The sequence below is a fragment of the Tetrahymena thermophila genome (assembly GCF_000189635.1).
Source record: "Tetrahymena thermophila SB210 genomic scaffold scf_8254589, whole genome shotgun sequence".
In the NCBI taxonomy this organism is placed as follows: domain Eukaryota; phylum Ciliophora; class Oligohymenophorea; order Hymenostomatida; family Tetrahymenidae; genus Tetrahymena; species Tetrahymena thermophila.
In genome coordinates this window covers 137,490-152,605 of record NW_002476360.1, presented here as the reverse complement: position 1 = coordinate 152,605, position 15,116 = coordinate 137,490, and the positions used below count along the sequence as shown (strand labels likewise).

The window sequence follows — 15,116 nt, the reverse complement described above, 5'->3', positions numbered from 1 at the left end:
AAAATAAAATATTGCTAGTAACAAATTATATTTACTATTGTTTTCTTCCATATAGGGTTTAGATAAAGTCAATTTAATAAATTTTTAGAAATTCAATTTATAATTGATTTCCCACTTAAAATAAAAAATTAAATTAATTTAATATTAAAAAGTTAATTCAAGTATTTATAAAACAAATACATCAGGACAAACAACTATTTACTAACAATAATGTACATCCAAATATTTATTTATAAATAAATAAAAATAACATTTGATAATTTTGATAGAATCAGAATAATAAAGCAACAACGCTAAGTAAGATCATAACAGCTGAAGCTAAGAAAGAACCACTGAGGCAATCAAGTTAAGGTTGAGTTACTATTTTAGCATCAGGATTTGCATTTTGACAGGCCTTGTAACAAGTAATATAGGAAGCAACATCAGGAGCAGTAGCGGGGACGCAGTTAGTAGATGCAGCCATACATAAACCGAATGTTACTAATTAGGCAGTACAGCTAGTAGGATTGGATGCTTTGGAGCAAGGATCAACAGTTGAACCTGAAGAAGAAGAAGAAGATGAGGAAGTACATTTTTTGTAGGGATCAACGTTAGTGATATCAGCATTAACATAACTGATAGCAATCAAAGCAACTAAGGCAAAAGCAACAAATCTCATTTTTTTAATACTTTTTTATATGATTTATTTATTTAATTAATTTATTATGATTAAAAATATTTATAAATTTTCAATTATTGTATATTTAAAATAACTAAATATTAATATAAGAATAATATTTAATTTCTAATATGTTTAATCAAAATTAAAAAGAGTATTTTTATATCCTTATAATCAAATTTAGCTAATTTTTGTGGTTATAATTCTTATTGAAAGTAATGATTTAATATTATTTATTCATTCTCCAACATAAGATGATGCTTCTATGAGATCAAATTACAAATATTTTTTAATTTTCCTATGCTTTACTTTACAGAGCTAAAAAATTATATTATTCCAAAAATTTACATTTTATAGTAATTCTAGTTTTTTAGAAAATTATTATTATATTATAATTATTAAAAGCTGAAATATTATTCTATAAAAATCTAAAGCAATGCCAAAATTAATTTAAATAATCAGATCTTCAAATAAGTTGATTTTATTTTGCTTAAAAATAAGATATTAATTATTAAGTCTAATTTTCTTTCAAGTGTTAAATTAAATTATTTAATCTCCTAATTAGATATTCATTGAATTAGATCAAATAAAAAAAATTTGATATTATTTAATTGTGAATAGCATTTAAATGTATTCAAAAGGTAAATTTAAAAATTAAAAGATATTAAATTAATATAATGTGAGTTAAAATTATAAAATAATTATTTTATAGCTTAATTCATAAATTAATTTTATATTTTCTTTCAATTTTTATTCAAAAATTAGTTAAATTCATCACAAAATATTTAATCTCTAACTCTAGAACTAACTAATTTTATTTGGTCAATAAAATTATTAATTTAATTAAAATAGGGGGTACAAAGCTTAATGATGCTGTTTTAAGATTTTTGATTTTTATTTGAATTTGAAGAATAAATTTATGATATGAAGAAAATTTTATTAATGTGAATCTCCCTTTATAGAATTAAAATCTAATTTAATGAAAATATTATATACACTTGAAAAATTAAAATAAATTCAACATATTTTATTTTTATTTGTTTTTTTAAAACTACTTAAATTATTTTTGCTCAAATACAATAATGAATGTTTTATTTAGCCACATTTTTATTTATATTCTGGTACCTTAAATAAATGATTATTTTTCTTTTATCAAATATTTTGATAATTCAGGTAGCAGAAGTAGATCAAATAAAAAACCTTTTTTTTCTTCACAATTTTTAATATGCTCATTTTATTTTTAATTAAATAAACTTTATCTTACATCTCCAAGATTACTAAATTTTTAAAAAGATTGAAGATTGTTTTTCTCATATAGAAAAATAAAAGCTTTAAAATACTTATCCTGGAAGGAAAGGTTCAATTTTTACTAGACCTATTTTTATTTACATGATTTAATTTTCGATAAATATTGTCTAGGTAAAAATATCTATTTTTATATGAAACTAGAAATGAAATATGTTATGAACTAAATATTTGCACTCCTTAAAACTATTTTATGTTCACAAAAATAATTTATTCTTATATATATTTTATTAATAATTTAAATTTCAAAATAAAATATTAATCATTTTTTTTAATTAAAAGAAATTTTATCATTCTAATTTTTAACTGAATTTAAATCAATTTATATTAAAAATAGAATTATTTTAATCTAAAATTAGGTTCAATATCATTTAAATATTAATTAACCCATATCTTTTAGTAAAAAATTGGCATCATTACTATATGGAGCTTTATTGTTTAAAATATAATAAAATTTCAAAAATTTAAAAGCCAATTTTTCTTAAAGTTGAAATGCTATCGAAAAATTATTTGGTCATTTTGCATATTAAGAATAATTGATATGATTGTAATAAATTCAGTAGATCAATTTTTTTAAAAAAATGTTACATTTAATCCTTCGAAAATGAATTTTTTATTTGTTCTTATATTCTAAATAAAAGACGAATCTATAAAAGAAAATTAATGTTTCAGCTATTAATAAGTGAAAGATATAAATAACTAAGGAACATACTAATTTAAGTTTTTGATATTCGTTTTAGGTCTTAATAAATTAAACTAAATTTTTTATTTAACTAAAATAATATAAGGTTTGCAAAAAAAACTTTCAAAAAAGTATTTCATTTCCTGTATAATAATAAAGTTTTTAAGTAGTAGTAGAAAGTAGAAAAAAATTTTTTTTCTATTTTAAATTTCTAAATTAAATTAACAAATTTAAACATTTCTCTAAAAATAAATAAGAAATCTTAATATTATACATTTTTGTTTAATACTTTTAATATCTTTATAATAGGCTTATTTAAAAGAATATAATTTAATTTTAATATTTAGTTTTATGAGATTTATTTATACAGAGAGAAAGAATCACTAAGGAAGTATTAAAATGTCTTTTAATTGAATTATATACTTATTAAAAATAAATATTTTGAATATTAAGAATAATTCATATGATTGTAATATATTCAGTAGATCAATATTTTTTATAAAATTTTACATTTAATCCTTCGAAAATGAATTTTTTATTTGTTCTTATATTCTAAATAAAAGACTAATCTATAAAAGATAATTAATGTTTCAGATATTAATGAATGAAAAATATAAATAACTAAGGAATATACTAATTTAAGTTTTTGATATTCGTTTTTGGTCTTAATAAATTAAACTAAATTTTTTATTAAACTAAAATAATATAATCTTTGCAAAAAATACTTTCAAAAAAGTATTTCATTTCCTGTTTAATAAGAAAAGTCTTTAAGTAGTAGTAGAAAGTAGAAAAAAAAAATTTTTTCTATTTTAAATTTAAAAAATAAATTTATAAATTAAATTAAAAAATTTAAATATTTCTTTAAAAATAAATAAGAAATCTTAACATTATACATTTTTGTTTAATACTTTTAACATCTTTATAATAGGCTTATTTAAAAAAATATAATTTAATTTTAATATTTAGTTTTATGAGATTTATTTATACAGAGAGAAAGAATCACTCACTCAGGAAGTATTAAAATGTCTTTTAATTGAATTATATACTTATTAAAAATAAATAGAGAGTTCATTAGAAGAACAGAGAAAAAAGAAAAATATTAGAAGATATCATTATTATTATTATAATCATCATTAGTTTATTATAATAACATAAAAACTTATTAATTAAATTGATAAATTTACTAAAGAAGCAAGCTTAGACAAGTTATTTAGATAAAAAGAAAAATGGTCTATTTAGATTTAGCCCTTTCAGTTGAAAGTGAAAATTTAGAAAGTTTATTCATTACATAAAATTGTGAATGGTATTTCATGGTTAAATGCACATAGTGCCACTAAGACCATAAAAAGGATATCTATTTTACTGAAAATGATGAAGTAGAAATGAAAGGTGGTAAGGGAGTTGCTAATTTTGGAATGACTTGCCCTGAATGCAAAAGAGAAGGCTATATTAGTATTCATAAAGACTCTGCAAAGAAAATGGATTTGAGTAATGATAGATCATAATGCGTAATTGCTACTTTCGATTGCAGAAACCTTGAAATAACTTAATGGCTTCCAATGGTCACTGTTAATGTTACTGCAAAAGAATCTGGATCTTTATTCCAAGAAATAGATTTATCAGACTTGCCATGGTGCGATTATGATGAAAAAACATAGGCTACTGTACAAATAGAAGTATTTTAACAAGAAATCAAAAGAAATAATAAATTAAAATGAATAATTTGATAAGGCATAATAAAATGTTAAATAATTTGTTTAGAGGCACAAAAATAATTAAAATAAATTGTATAAAAAATCATTTATAATGAAAATATTTTACTCTTAAGTTACTAACTAACTAAATTTAATACACTTTTCTTTCAACTAAAATATAAATACATTATTATAAAATTACTATATCTTATATATAAACTCTAGATTGATTTTAGATATATATATTTTGAAAAAAATTAATTTAATTTGCTTGTTTTTTTATATATTTAACAATTATTATTTTAAAGAGATATCAATAACAAAATGATCAATATAAAGTTAAGGTTGGAATGTAGTTAAAGAATTTATAATGTCGTAAATTAAGCATATATATATTTAAGATATTTTAATAATATTTTATTGTTTATGAATAATATTAGATTATTGTTTTATAAGATTTATAGAAATATTTTATATTTATATTTATTTTCAAGAATTTCTATCTCATTTTTTATTAGCAAGATACAAATAAAGCAATCAAGCATAAAAAAGGGACTTCAATTTATTTAAATCAAGCTTTGAATGCATACTTAATTGTGGGCATAAGGGCATCTTCACCAGTTTGAGTTTCAGCACAGATTTCTAATTCTAAGAACTTTTTAAAGTCTGGAATAGGTTAACCTCCAAGCTTTTCAACTCCTTGAGCTATATCCCAACTTTCTCTGTTTATAATTTTAAAAATTTAAATAAAATGTAATAAATAAATAAATGAATGTAATTTACCTTTCAGCAGCCTCTGTCATGTATGAATTGTAGAGACAGATTTTACCAACTGATAAAATGGAGATATTTACTTGATATTTATCATTGAAATAATCCTTAAGACCTTAAATAGTAAGAGGACCTTAGACGAAGAGCTTATCCCATGTAGTGAAACCAGAGGGAATAGCCTTAACAGGTCCCATCAATACGGGATCATAATCTTTATCCTTTGCCTTAATGGGAGGTTCAGGTTCAGAGAAGATCCATAAGGGAAGAGCAAGATTCATAAAGGAGTTTTTCATCTTGTTAAGAGGCTTTTAGAGTATATATTTGAAGATTTCAATACCGACAGCACCTACGACCATGGCAGTGGTTGTAGCAAGAGCAGGAATAATTTTACCAGCAATCATTTTAACCTTAAACTTGGTAACTTCCTTGATCTTATAGTTACGGGCACGTAAGTTAGCAACAGATGAAATAAAATCAATGTGCCAGTTGGTTGGGTCGTCTTTTTCAAATTCGATAGGATTTAATTTTGGCTTATTTTAAGAGAGATTGAAATTCAACAACTCCTTGGTTAAGTTTTCAATGACAATTTCATCGTCTTCGACTTTTTCTTCAGTTTTATCTTTATCGTCTACCTTAATGCTAGCTTTTTTAGGAACAAATTCTTCAACATGTACTGAGTTTGCAGCCTTCTTGACGTATTCCCTATCATGGCAGTAAGGGAGACCGAAAATGAATGCAAATACATTAGCAGCAGATTAAATAAAGTCGACATGAATATCGTCATTGGTATCGAATTTAATAGGAATAGGAGGTCTCTTGGGTCCTGACCAGAAAGGTTAGCCTGATTCAGTCTTGTGGTCAAGAGGGAAAGAGTAGAGAAGTTAAGAAATCTAATTATAGAAAATATCTTAGAACATGTGTCTTGCGAGTTCAATGCACTTGTCGTAGTGGTTACCAGAGTAAGCAGTTGCCAATTTCTTAACAATTTCCAAACGGCCTCTCAACATAACGGGCTTGCTACGAAGTTCTTTAGTTACTTATTCAATGTAGGCTTGAGGATTTTCTACATACTTTGAAGTTTCATTAGGACCTTCTACCAAGTTACCTTCAAAATAGTCACGAGCCCATTAAATAGTGTGTTCAATTTGGTAAGGGAAGTTCTTCAATGTGCACAAAGGAATGGATTCCTCAGGAGGATCAACAGAATCACCATAAGATTAAGTGAGCTTAGGAAGAACTATTTAAGAGTTACATTTAGTTCCTAGAGTACCTGATTCGAAAAGGGGTTTACCATACCAAACGCAACGTCCATCGACAAATAGACGAGCCTTTACATTATCGACAGCATTAACTACGAAATCGAGACCCTCCCAGAAAGCATCGTTAAAGATTCTTTCATTTTCAGGATCAACTCTTTCTTTAAGAGCTTCGATGTGAAGCTTAGGATTCATTATTTTACCAGCACGAGTTGCACATTCTGACTTGGAGTGACCAATATTTTCCTTACGGAAGAGGAACTATCTATTGAGATTGGACATTTCAATTTAGTCATCATCAGTAACGACAACACCTCCATTCTTTTCACTTCCCAAACCCATCAAGGCGAACATTTTAATATATTCACATCCTAAAGCACCAGCACCAACTAAGAAAGTACGTTGTTCGAGTAACTTTTGTTAGAATTCTCTACCAAAGATAGCAATCTAGTCATCATATTGAGAGTTCAATAAAGTTCTATCTACTTCACCTTCGGGAAGAGCTTCGAAGCATTCATAATGCAACCATTATCTAAGAGGAGTGAATTTACCTGTGTACTTGACAATTTCTTGAGCTACAATACCACCCCAGAAAGAAGAAAGAGGAGTAATTTATGCACGAGCATAGAGAGCAATATTTTTAACAATTTACTCTTCAATTTCTTCTACCTTGAGGACACCTTCTTCGTCAATGTTTTTTCTTTGAGTATTAATATCCTTAACAATATGGAGAAGCTTTTCAGCATCTTCCTAAGAATGAAGAGCAGGGAGGTGGCCATTTTGCTTAACAAAAGTCAATAAACCAGTGAAAGCTAAATGGAGCTATTCAGGTCTACCAAACTTTTCCCAATCACAAATATCTAATTCATTCTTGCCAGGAGCATAAGGCTTGCTAAGACTTTCGCCCAAGCTCTTGAAAGCAATCTAGACGGGAACCTTAACTTATTCAACAATACCTTCACGTAAGTAAGGCTAGAACTTGGTGGTATCAACACCAACAAGAGTAAAAGTGAAGGGACTCTTTTCTTCAATTTTGAAAACCTTGTCGTTCAATTCGCTCATACCTTAGATTTCTCTGAATGTAACGTAATCACCAGACTAGAAACCGTGTCTCTTGTCTTCATGAACTGTAACTAAACCTTCAGCATCTTGGGTAACACCAACAACAATAGAGTTACGAGGTTCTTCACCATTTGTATCAAAAACTGAATGGCTATCACCAAAATCAACAAAGCACAAGCCGTAAAGACCTAAGATGCCTGAATATATGAAACCCTTTTTATTAGCTCTGCAGTAAGCATTGATATCAACAATTTCATCTTGGTTGTAATTGTCAGTGATAACAACAACATCAAAATCTGCTAATAATTCCTTTGTAATTTAACCAGTGTGAACTGAAACCTTGCAATAGGGATTTAATTCCTTTAATTAAGGAAGAGAAGCTTCAGCACGAGTAACTTTACCAATATGCTCAGGCTTTAGATAGAAATTGCAGCCCATATTAGCAACTTCAGCAAGGCTATCATCGTGCAAGCAAACTGCAGAGGGACCACTTAAAATTAAATTCTTTGCTGTTTCGATACCAACCTATTTTTAAATAAGATATCGTTCGTTTTTAAAATAAAAACTGTTTAGCATAATTTTTTGATTTTGTCTTTAAAACATTAAAAAAACTAGCGTTATCTTTAGTTTAAGCATGTTTAATGGTTAACAGTTATTCTAAAACTGTATTTTTTGTATTAGTAGAGATAATCTCAATCAAAAAGTATTTAAAATTGCCATAACGTATGTTTTTTTGTTTATTTGTTTGTTTATTTATTTATTTTTTTTGACAAGAAGAATAATAAAATGATGAAAATTAATATCTTACACCTCTAAGGCCTGATAGGAAAATCTTTAGCTTAACTAACTTTCCTACAGCTTCAACTCCGTATGCACCCATCATTCTTGAGTACAAGTTTTCATCAATCTTTCCAGTCTCAGCCATCTTTTTAATTGCTTTTCTATTTATATTTGCTTTGTAAATAATTAATTTTTACTTTCTCTTTAAGAAATTTATTATTTCTTTTTATTTATTTATTTTTATTTTCAAATATATCAAAAAGATACCACCTATCTTCTTTTCAATTAGACCCTCTTCCTTCTATTCTTCCTAAAATCTCATAATACTACATTCGTTATCATTCTATTTACTAATAAACTCTATCAAACGAGATCCTGTATATTCTTTAATTATTCTTTTTCAATTATTCCTTTTTATTATATATACAATTAACTAACTTAAATAGACTATATCTGTTGTTCTTTATATAACATTCTATACAAAATAACAAATAAACACATACATTTTTTATTTGCTTAATCCAAATTGTTCAGATCGATTATCTCAAATTGTAGTATATCTTAATTATTTTTTCTGACAAACTCTTACTAATTTACCCTCTTTCTGCTCTTATCAAATTTTTTATTTTGATTTGTCTATCATTCAATTAATAACCTTTATTCTAACTAAAGCCTGAATCATTAAACCAATTTATTCCTGATCATTTATTTATCTCTATTACTAACAAATTCAATTACAATATACAAAAAAATATTAAAAATTCTAAAAATTAATTAAAGCTAACTCAAAAATTTAGAGTAAAAATTATTCTCAATTGAAGATGTTATTATTTGTATTATTTTGAAAATATTTACTCAGAGTTTTAATGTTTGAAAGATGAAAAATTTCTGATCAATTATTATTTGACTTTATTCATTCAAATATTTGCCTTATATTAAATAAAAATAAAATTGTTGGTAAAAGCTTAAAAATAATAATAAATACATTTCTCAAAAAAGCAAACTAACAAAATATTAATAATTTAATAGCATCTTGTTAATGATTTTTTAGATTAAAAAATTTATTTTATTTAAATAACAAAAAATAAGATTAAATTAATTATTTTATTTCTTACAAAAATAACAAATTAATTTATTTATTTATTTAAATTTTTTTTATTTTATTTTTTTAATATTTTTTTGTAAAATATTTTTTTTAAAAACAAAAAAAAAGAATTTTTTAATATTTTTTATTTTTTAATACAAATAATGATTTTGTAGAGAATGAATTATAAAAATGATGGTAGTTAATTAATAAATAAATAAAGTTAAGTTATTTTATTTTATTGATAGTATTAATTTTTAGTTCACCAATTCCTCTATTGAATAGTTCTACTTATCAAACAGACAGAAGAAACTAAAAACAACAAATAAATTATCGTTGAAATTTCTCAAAATAAATAAATAATTAATTAATTAATTAAAGTACAAGTAAACAGCTTTACTTATTAAAATAATTATCATTTAGCAACATATTCATAACGTTTAAAGAAATGAGTGAAGATGTTTACAGAAGTTAAGGGAGGTAAAGGCTCCCGTCATTTTACGAAGATAGCTAAACAGTTAAGTAAAATGAAGTTTTTAAGGTTTTAATTAGAAAAAAAGAAATTTAAATATAGAATGAAATATCCATCCATAAATATGTTCAAACAAATCTATTATTAATTTATAAAAACAGTTCTCCATCATCAATAAAGAAGGTTTTGAGCTTGGGAAAGCACAGTTAAAAAAGTATTTAAGTAAAAAATATTTCTTCAGAAATGATGAAAATAATCAGAAGGTATCTGCATGTAGCCTCATCAGAATGGGAAACATAAATAGGTTAAAATAATACTTTGATTTTGAAGAGAAGACATAACCAAAAATATTCTTCTTCACTATCCGACTAAAAATAATAGCTCAATTAAAACAGCTAGTAGCATGTGAAATCTCTTTCAAACCAATAAAAATTGTTAGGAAGTAAACATTTTCATCAAATTAATTATCAACTTTAATGATAAAAATTTCCAAAATAATATTAAATTCATAAATAAAATAATAATTTATGTCAATTCTTATTTTATGAATTAACATTTGGTTAAATAGATTAAAAAACAGAGTCTCCATCCAATAACTACGAGCAACTTAGAGATCCTAGATTTTGGATACAAAGAAGCCTTTCTGAATAAATTGGAAATGTAAAAGGTAATTAATTTTAAAGCACCTTAAAACTACTTCTACTACGAATTGAATTAATGTGATACAAAGAAATATTATGCAAAAAAAAAAAAAAACTTATATTTCAATTATTTTTTAATTAATTTTCTTTTTTTTCCTGCTACTTCATGAACAATTCCCATTTGTTAAGATAAATAATTAGATAGAAATCAAAATATGTTATATTAAATTTTTAAAAGTTGATTTATCTTGAAAAATGGATAACCCATCAAAAAAAAAAAATTTTTTTTAAATATTAACATAATATAATAATTAAATAAATAAAATAGGTTTGAACTCTGAGTTAGTAGATTATAAATTTAAAGGTATTATAAACAAATTAATTTTAAATATGTATATTTTTGGTTTTATAATAATTAACTAAAGTAACTCATAAAAATTAAAAAGATGAGGATATCAGATTGGCTTCCGAAAGGAACAATTAGCCAGTAGGACTAGAGTTAAGAAAGGTTGTTATTTATTTTTTTTATTATCTATACAAATTATACTTAAAATAGATTGTTCCAAGCAGACAGAATAGCGAATTACCCTTTTGCCCCTCACCATCTCAAACAATATATAAATAAAATAGCAATAAGCTTTTAGATATAAAAGTTTTAAAGGATCAATGGAATATTTCACGACCCAATTATTCTTTAGAAAACTCTAAAGATGAAGAATTAGTTGATCTTCACAAATAACACATTGTTTAAGATTTCTTTACTTAATTTAAAAACGTACACTAAAATTCATACTAAAAAAACCTCAAAACAGCTGAAAGCCTTCTAAGCCCAAAGAGAAAGATTCTCCCAAAAGTACTCAACTCTTCAAAAAGATAAAGTAAACTCATTTAATAAAAACTTCATTTAAATTTAATGATTATTAAATAATAAAATTAAAATAATTTCTTTATATTATCAAAGACAAACTAAAAAATTATTTCATTTCTAAAATTTTTCTTAGAACTGATTAAATATTTAAATTTCTAATTTAAAAAAAATAAAAAGATATTAATGCTAACTATGGTGCTTAAGAGAAGTTATACAGTGAAGAAGACACACACAATTTTATATTTCCATAGAATAGCAATGGAGGAAATTCTATTGAGTAATTGAGGCAAAATATTTAATCTCCTAGCTAAAATTCAAAAATCTTGAAATTATTAAGCATTCAAAAATTGAACCATTAAAGCTCACATAAATAAAGTAGATTGTCTTTATTATCTTAAACTCCTTAGTAGATGTACTATAATTTGAGCTCTGCTTCTTAAGATTAAAAATAAAATAGATACACAACAAAAGCAATAAGCGCCTATTAAGCCATTTAGAAACTTTACAATAACTAAGATAAAATGAATAGATTTATGCTAGAGACAATTTAATTGACTCCTATTTCTAAATGTATTACAAAAGGTGCAACTGGGAATTCAAAAGTATTAAGAATCATTTCAGAAGGTAATATTGCTAACAATTCTAGTGTCTAAGAATAAATTTTAGGATACAAATTACACTAACCTTTTGAAGAGTAAGATAATGAAAGCGAAGTATACTTGAATGATCTTTACAAGCAAGAGGATAACGGAAACAATATTGGAGGTGATAAGATGAATATAGAAAATGATTATCAATAACAAAAAGAAGGAGATAATTGCAAGTAAAATAAAAATGAGTCAAGGTAAAAAGATTACAAAATCAGGAAATTCCAAATTAAAAAAACTGACCCTAGCATTAACGCACTTGGTAAGTCTCATCCCATATACTACGAATAAAAGTATATTGTTAGATTGTAAAAGGAAAAACAATTCACTGTAAGAATTAGTGCTTATAGAGATTTTATTCAAGCCATTAACTTTTCAAATAAGCTCTATGTTTCGATACCAGAAGAGAAATAAAATCATCCCATTTATAAAGCTTATGTAGGAAAAGGTAACAACTAGATGCTCATTCGCATGGTGATTAAATAGAGATGGTGGTGGATAGTTACTGATTAGAAAGAAGATGCAAATATAAATTTAGTATGGACTTAGCTCAGAAAGAATGAAATTTTGCAAACAATAAAAAGTTTGAAATAAGAATTAACTTAAGCTAGAATATAAAGACAGACATCTTCTACTTCAATTCTAGCTGCTCAACAATCTCCTTCTAATAACCTAAATTAGTAGCCCTAGATTTTTTCACCTTCGAATAGCTAAACATCATTCACTCAATAATTCTAAACTTTAGCTTAATAAACAAGCACGTAATCTCTCTTTGGTTCTTAAAGCGAAAGTACAACAGATGAAAGCACAATAATTTCTGCTTCAAATCTCAATTTGCAATCAAATTCAAAACAAGTTGTAAAGTTGGGTAGATAAGCATAATTCCTAAAAAAACTTACAAATTAATCAGATTTTTAAGCTCTTAATAACCTTTTTTCGAATAGAAATGGCAAAAAATTTGATTAAACAGCTTTCTCAAACATTTAAGTCATGAGCAGCCTAATAAGAGAGTAAGAATGCAAATAAATTAAAGAGCCAGTCTAACTTAAAATCCATAATCATCTTTAAGATAACTTTCACTTAAGTAATAAAAAGGCTCTTTTTTACAACATGCGTAGCTATTATGAATCCAATCAATAAAACCCATTTGATTATATTCCTCTTACTTTTCATATCTAAGAAGGTAAAAAAGATAAGGAATACTCAAAATTTGTAGCTCATTTCAATTATCTAAAAGAGCTTGCTAGTAACAATTCTAACAATCAAAATAGCACAGCAAAGAAAGAATAAAATATTTGGATTGTTAAACCTGGAGAAATAACAAACAGAGGATCAGGCATTAAAGTATTATCTGATCTTGATTAAATAGAATAAATAGTTGAGTCTAATGAGTTCCATAAAACAGGAATGAGAAAAACATTTATTATTTAAAAATATATTGAATATCCTTTACTCTACTTTAAAAGAAAATTTGATATACGTTGTTACTATCTCTTGACTACAACTAATGGGTATCTGAAAGGTTACTGGTATTAAGATGGATATATAAGAACTGCATCAAAAGAATTTACAACTAAAAATCTAGGTAAATTAATTTAATTAATTTCATCAATATCTATTTTATGAACTAAAAATTTTTAATTTTAATAAAATGTTTATTTTTATTTTTCAAGTAAATTTTAATTTAAGGTCAATTAATTAATTTGACATTTTTAAAAATAATTTTTTAAATTAGGTAAAATGATACATTTAACGAATGATGCAGTCCAAAAGAAAGATGACTAATATGGAAAATATGAAAAAGGAAATAAAGTTAGCTATGACGAGTTAGATAAATACATAACTTCTTTACAACCAGAAAAAGACTTTTATAATTCAATATTGCCTCAAATGAAAGTATGTATTTTTGTACTTTTTAATAACAGTTTATGATATTTTATCTTTAGGAAATAGCTAGGGATACAATGAAAGCAGTATATGGTAAGATAGATCCTGATAAAAAAGAAACAACTTTTGAAGTATTTGGACTTGATTTTATGATTGATGAAAACTTAAAAGTTTGGTTGATTGAAGTAAATACAAATCCAGCTTTAGATATTTGTTGTCCTCTCTTATCAAAAATTATTCCTTAGATGATTGAAAATACATTTAGGTTTTAAATTATTAAAATTAATTTCATTTATAACAGCTTAATATTTAAATAATATTAGGATTGCTATTGATCCGCTATTCCCTCCACCTGCATTTAGCAATCACAAGAATTTTAATTTTGACAACATATTAGAGAACAATAAATACGAGCTTGTATTTGATGAAGTTGAAGATTCAAAATTAATAAAGATGACAGGAAAAGATACAAATTTAAATTGTAAAAAATAAATTACTTTTTTTGTCATTTTAATTAATTTTAAATATAAAAGGGTAAATGATTGAAGAAGAATTAGATGAAGATGAAGAAGACATAATTCCCGAATGAATATAAAAAAGAAATTAATAAAAAATTTTTAATAATTCTCACAATATAAATTATTTATTTTATACTTTCTTTTAACAAAAGGTTTAAATTATTCTTTCATATTATTTTAAATATAAGTTAAGATTTTTATATTACTAAAATTAAAGAAGTTTTCTTTTTACTTATCCAACCAGTCAAATGATAAATTATATTTTAAAAAGTAGATTAAGGTATTAATTGTTTTATATTGAAGAATTAAGATTAAACTATTCAACATAGTGATTTTGAAAAATTACTTTATCAAGTTTAATAAATCTTTGGTATGCAACAAACAAAATATGATTTGCTGATTAATTAAAATTGTTTTTAATACTTTTTTATATTTAAAAAGAAAAATTTAATTTGTTAAACTCAAAGAAATTTTAAAATAACTTTTAAAAAATTAATTTATCCTAATTATCTAATTCTTTATTTTAAATTAGAAATAAAAATATTAAAAATTAATTTTAATTCACAATAAATAGAAAAAACTTAAAATATTCGTTAAAATAAAAATAAATAAATAAATGTTTATGTTTTTATTTAACTCAAAAATAAATGTGCAGTAAATAAATGATAAAATATATAAAGGACTTCAGTAAATTTTTAAAAATTTTTATCCAGTTCACTATTGATATTGATAATGAAAAAATAGTTTGATATTTATTACAGTGCTTTGAATTTGAAACATATCTTTTGAAT

General features: G+C 24.3%; 4 protein-coding genes across 4 annotated transcripts; 2 read left to right on the top strand and 2 right to left on the bottom strand. All coding sequences in view use genetic code 6, as the record gives it.

The window, feature by feature from the left end:
* Positions 1-271: 271 nt before the first annotated feature.
* Positions 272-658, bottom strand: TTHERM_00997800 (transmembrane protein, putative; the record flags this gene model as incomplete). The annotated part of the gene is made up of 1 exon (XM_001019220.1): positions 272-658. The coding sequence occupies one exon, from the start codon at positions 656-658 to the stop codon at positions 272-274; it is 387 nt and encodes a 128-aa protein (XP_001019220.1).
* Positions 659-3,871: 3,213 nt separating this feature from the next.
* TTHERM_00997790 (Hypothetical protein) lies at positions 3,872-4,363 on the top strand (the record flags this gene model as incomplete). The annotated part of the gene is made up of 1 exon (XM_001019219.3): positions 3,872-4,363. One exon carries the CDS (start codon positions 3,872-3,874, stop codon positions 4,361-4,363), a length of 492 nt encoding a protein of 163 aa, XP_001019219.1.
* Positions 4,364-4,910: 547 nt separating this feature from the next.
* TTHERM_00997780 (ubiquitin-activating enzyme E1) lies at positions 4,911-8,353 on the bottom strand (the record flags this gene model as incomplete). Its single annotated transcript, XM_001019218.2, has 3 exons — positions 4,911-5,061; positions 5,123-7,953; positions 8,237-8,353. The coding sequence occupies 3 exons, from the start codon at positions 8,351-8,353 to the stop codon at positions 4,911-4,913; spliced, it is 3,099 nt and encodes a 1,032-aa protein (XP_001019218.2).
* A 1,387-nt stretch (positions 8,354-9,740) lies between these two features.
* TTHERM_00997770 (tubulin-tyrosine ligase family protein) lies at positions 9,741-14,396 on the top strand (the record flags this gene model as incomplete). Its single annotated transcript, XM_001019217.2, has 11 exons — positions 9,741-9,814; positions 9,926-10,206; positions 10,333-10,431; positions 10,734-10,769; positions 10,831-10,913; positions 10,962-11,283; positions 11,451-13,505; positions 13,656-13,816; positions 13,867-14,072; positions 14,131-14,288; positions 14,341-14,396. 11 exons carry the CDS (start codon positions 9,741-9,743, stop codon positions 14,394-14,396), a joined length of 3,531 nt encoding a protein of 1,176 aa, XP_001019217.2.
* Between the last annotated feature and the right edge of the window lie 720 nt (positions 14,397-15,116).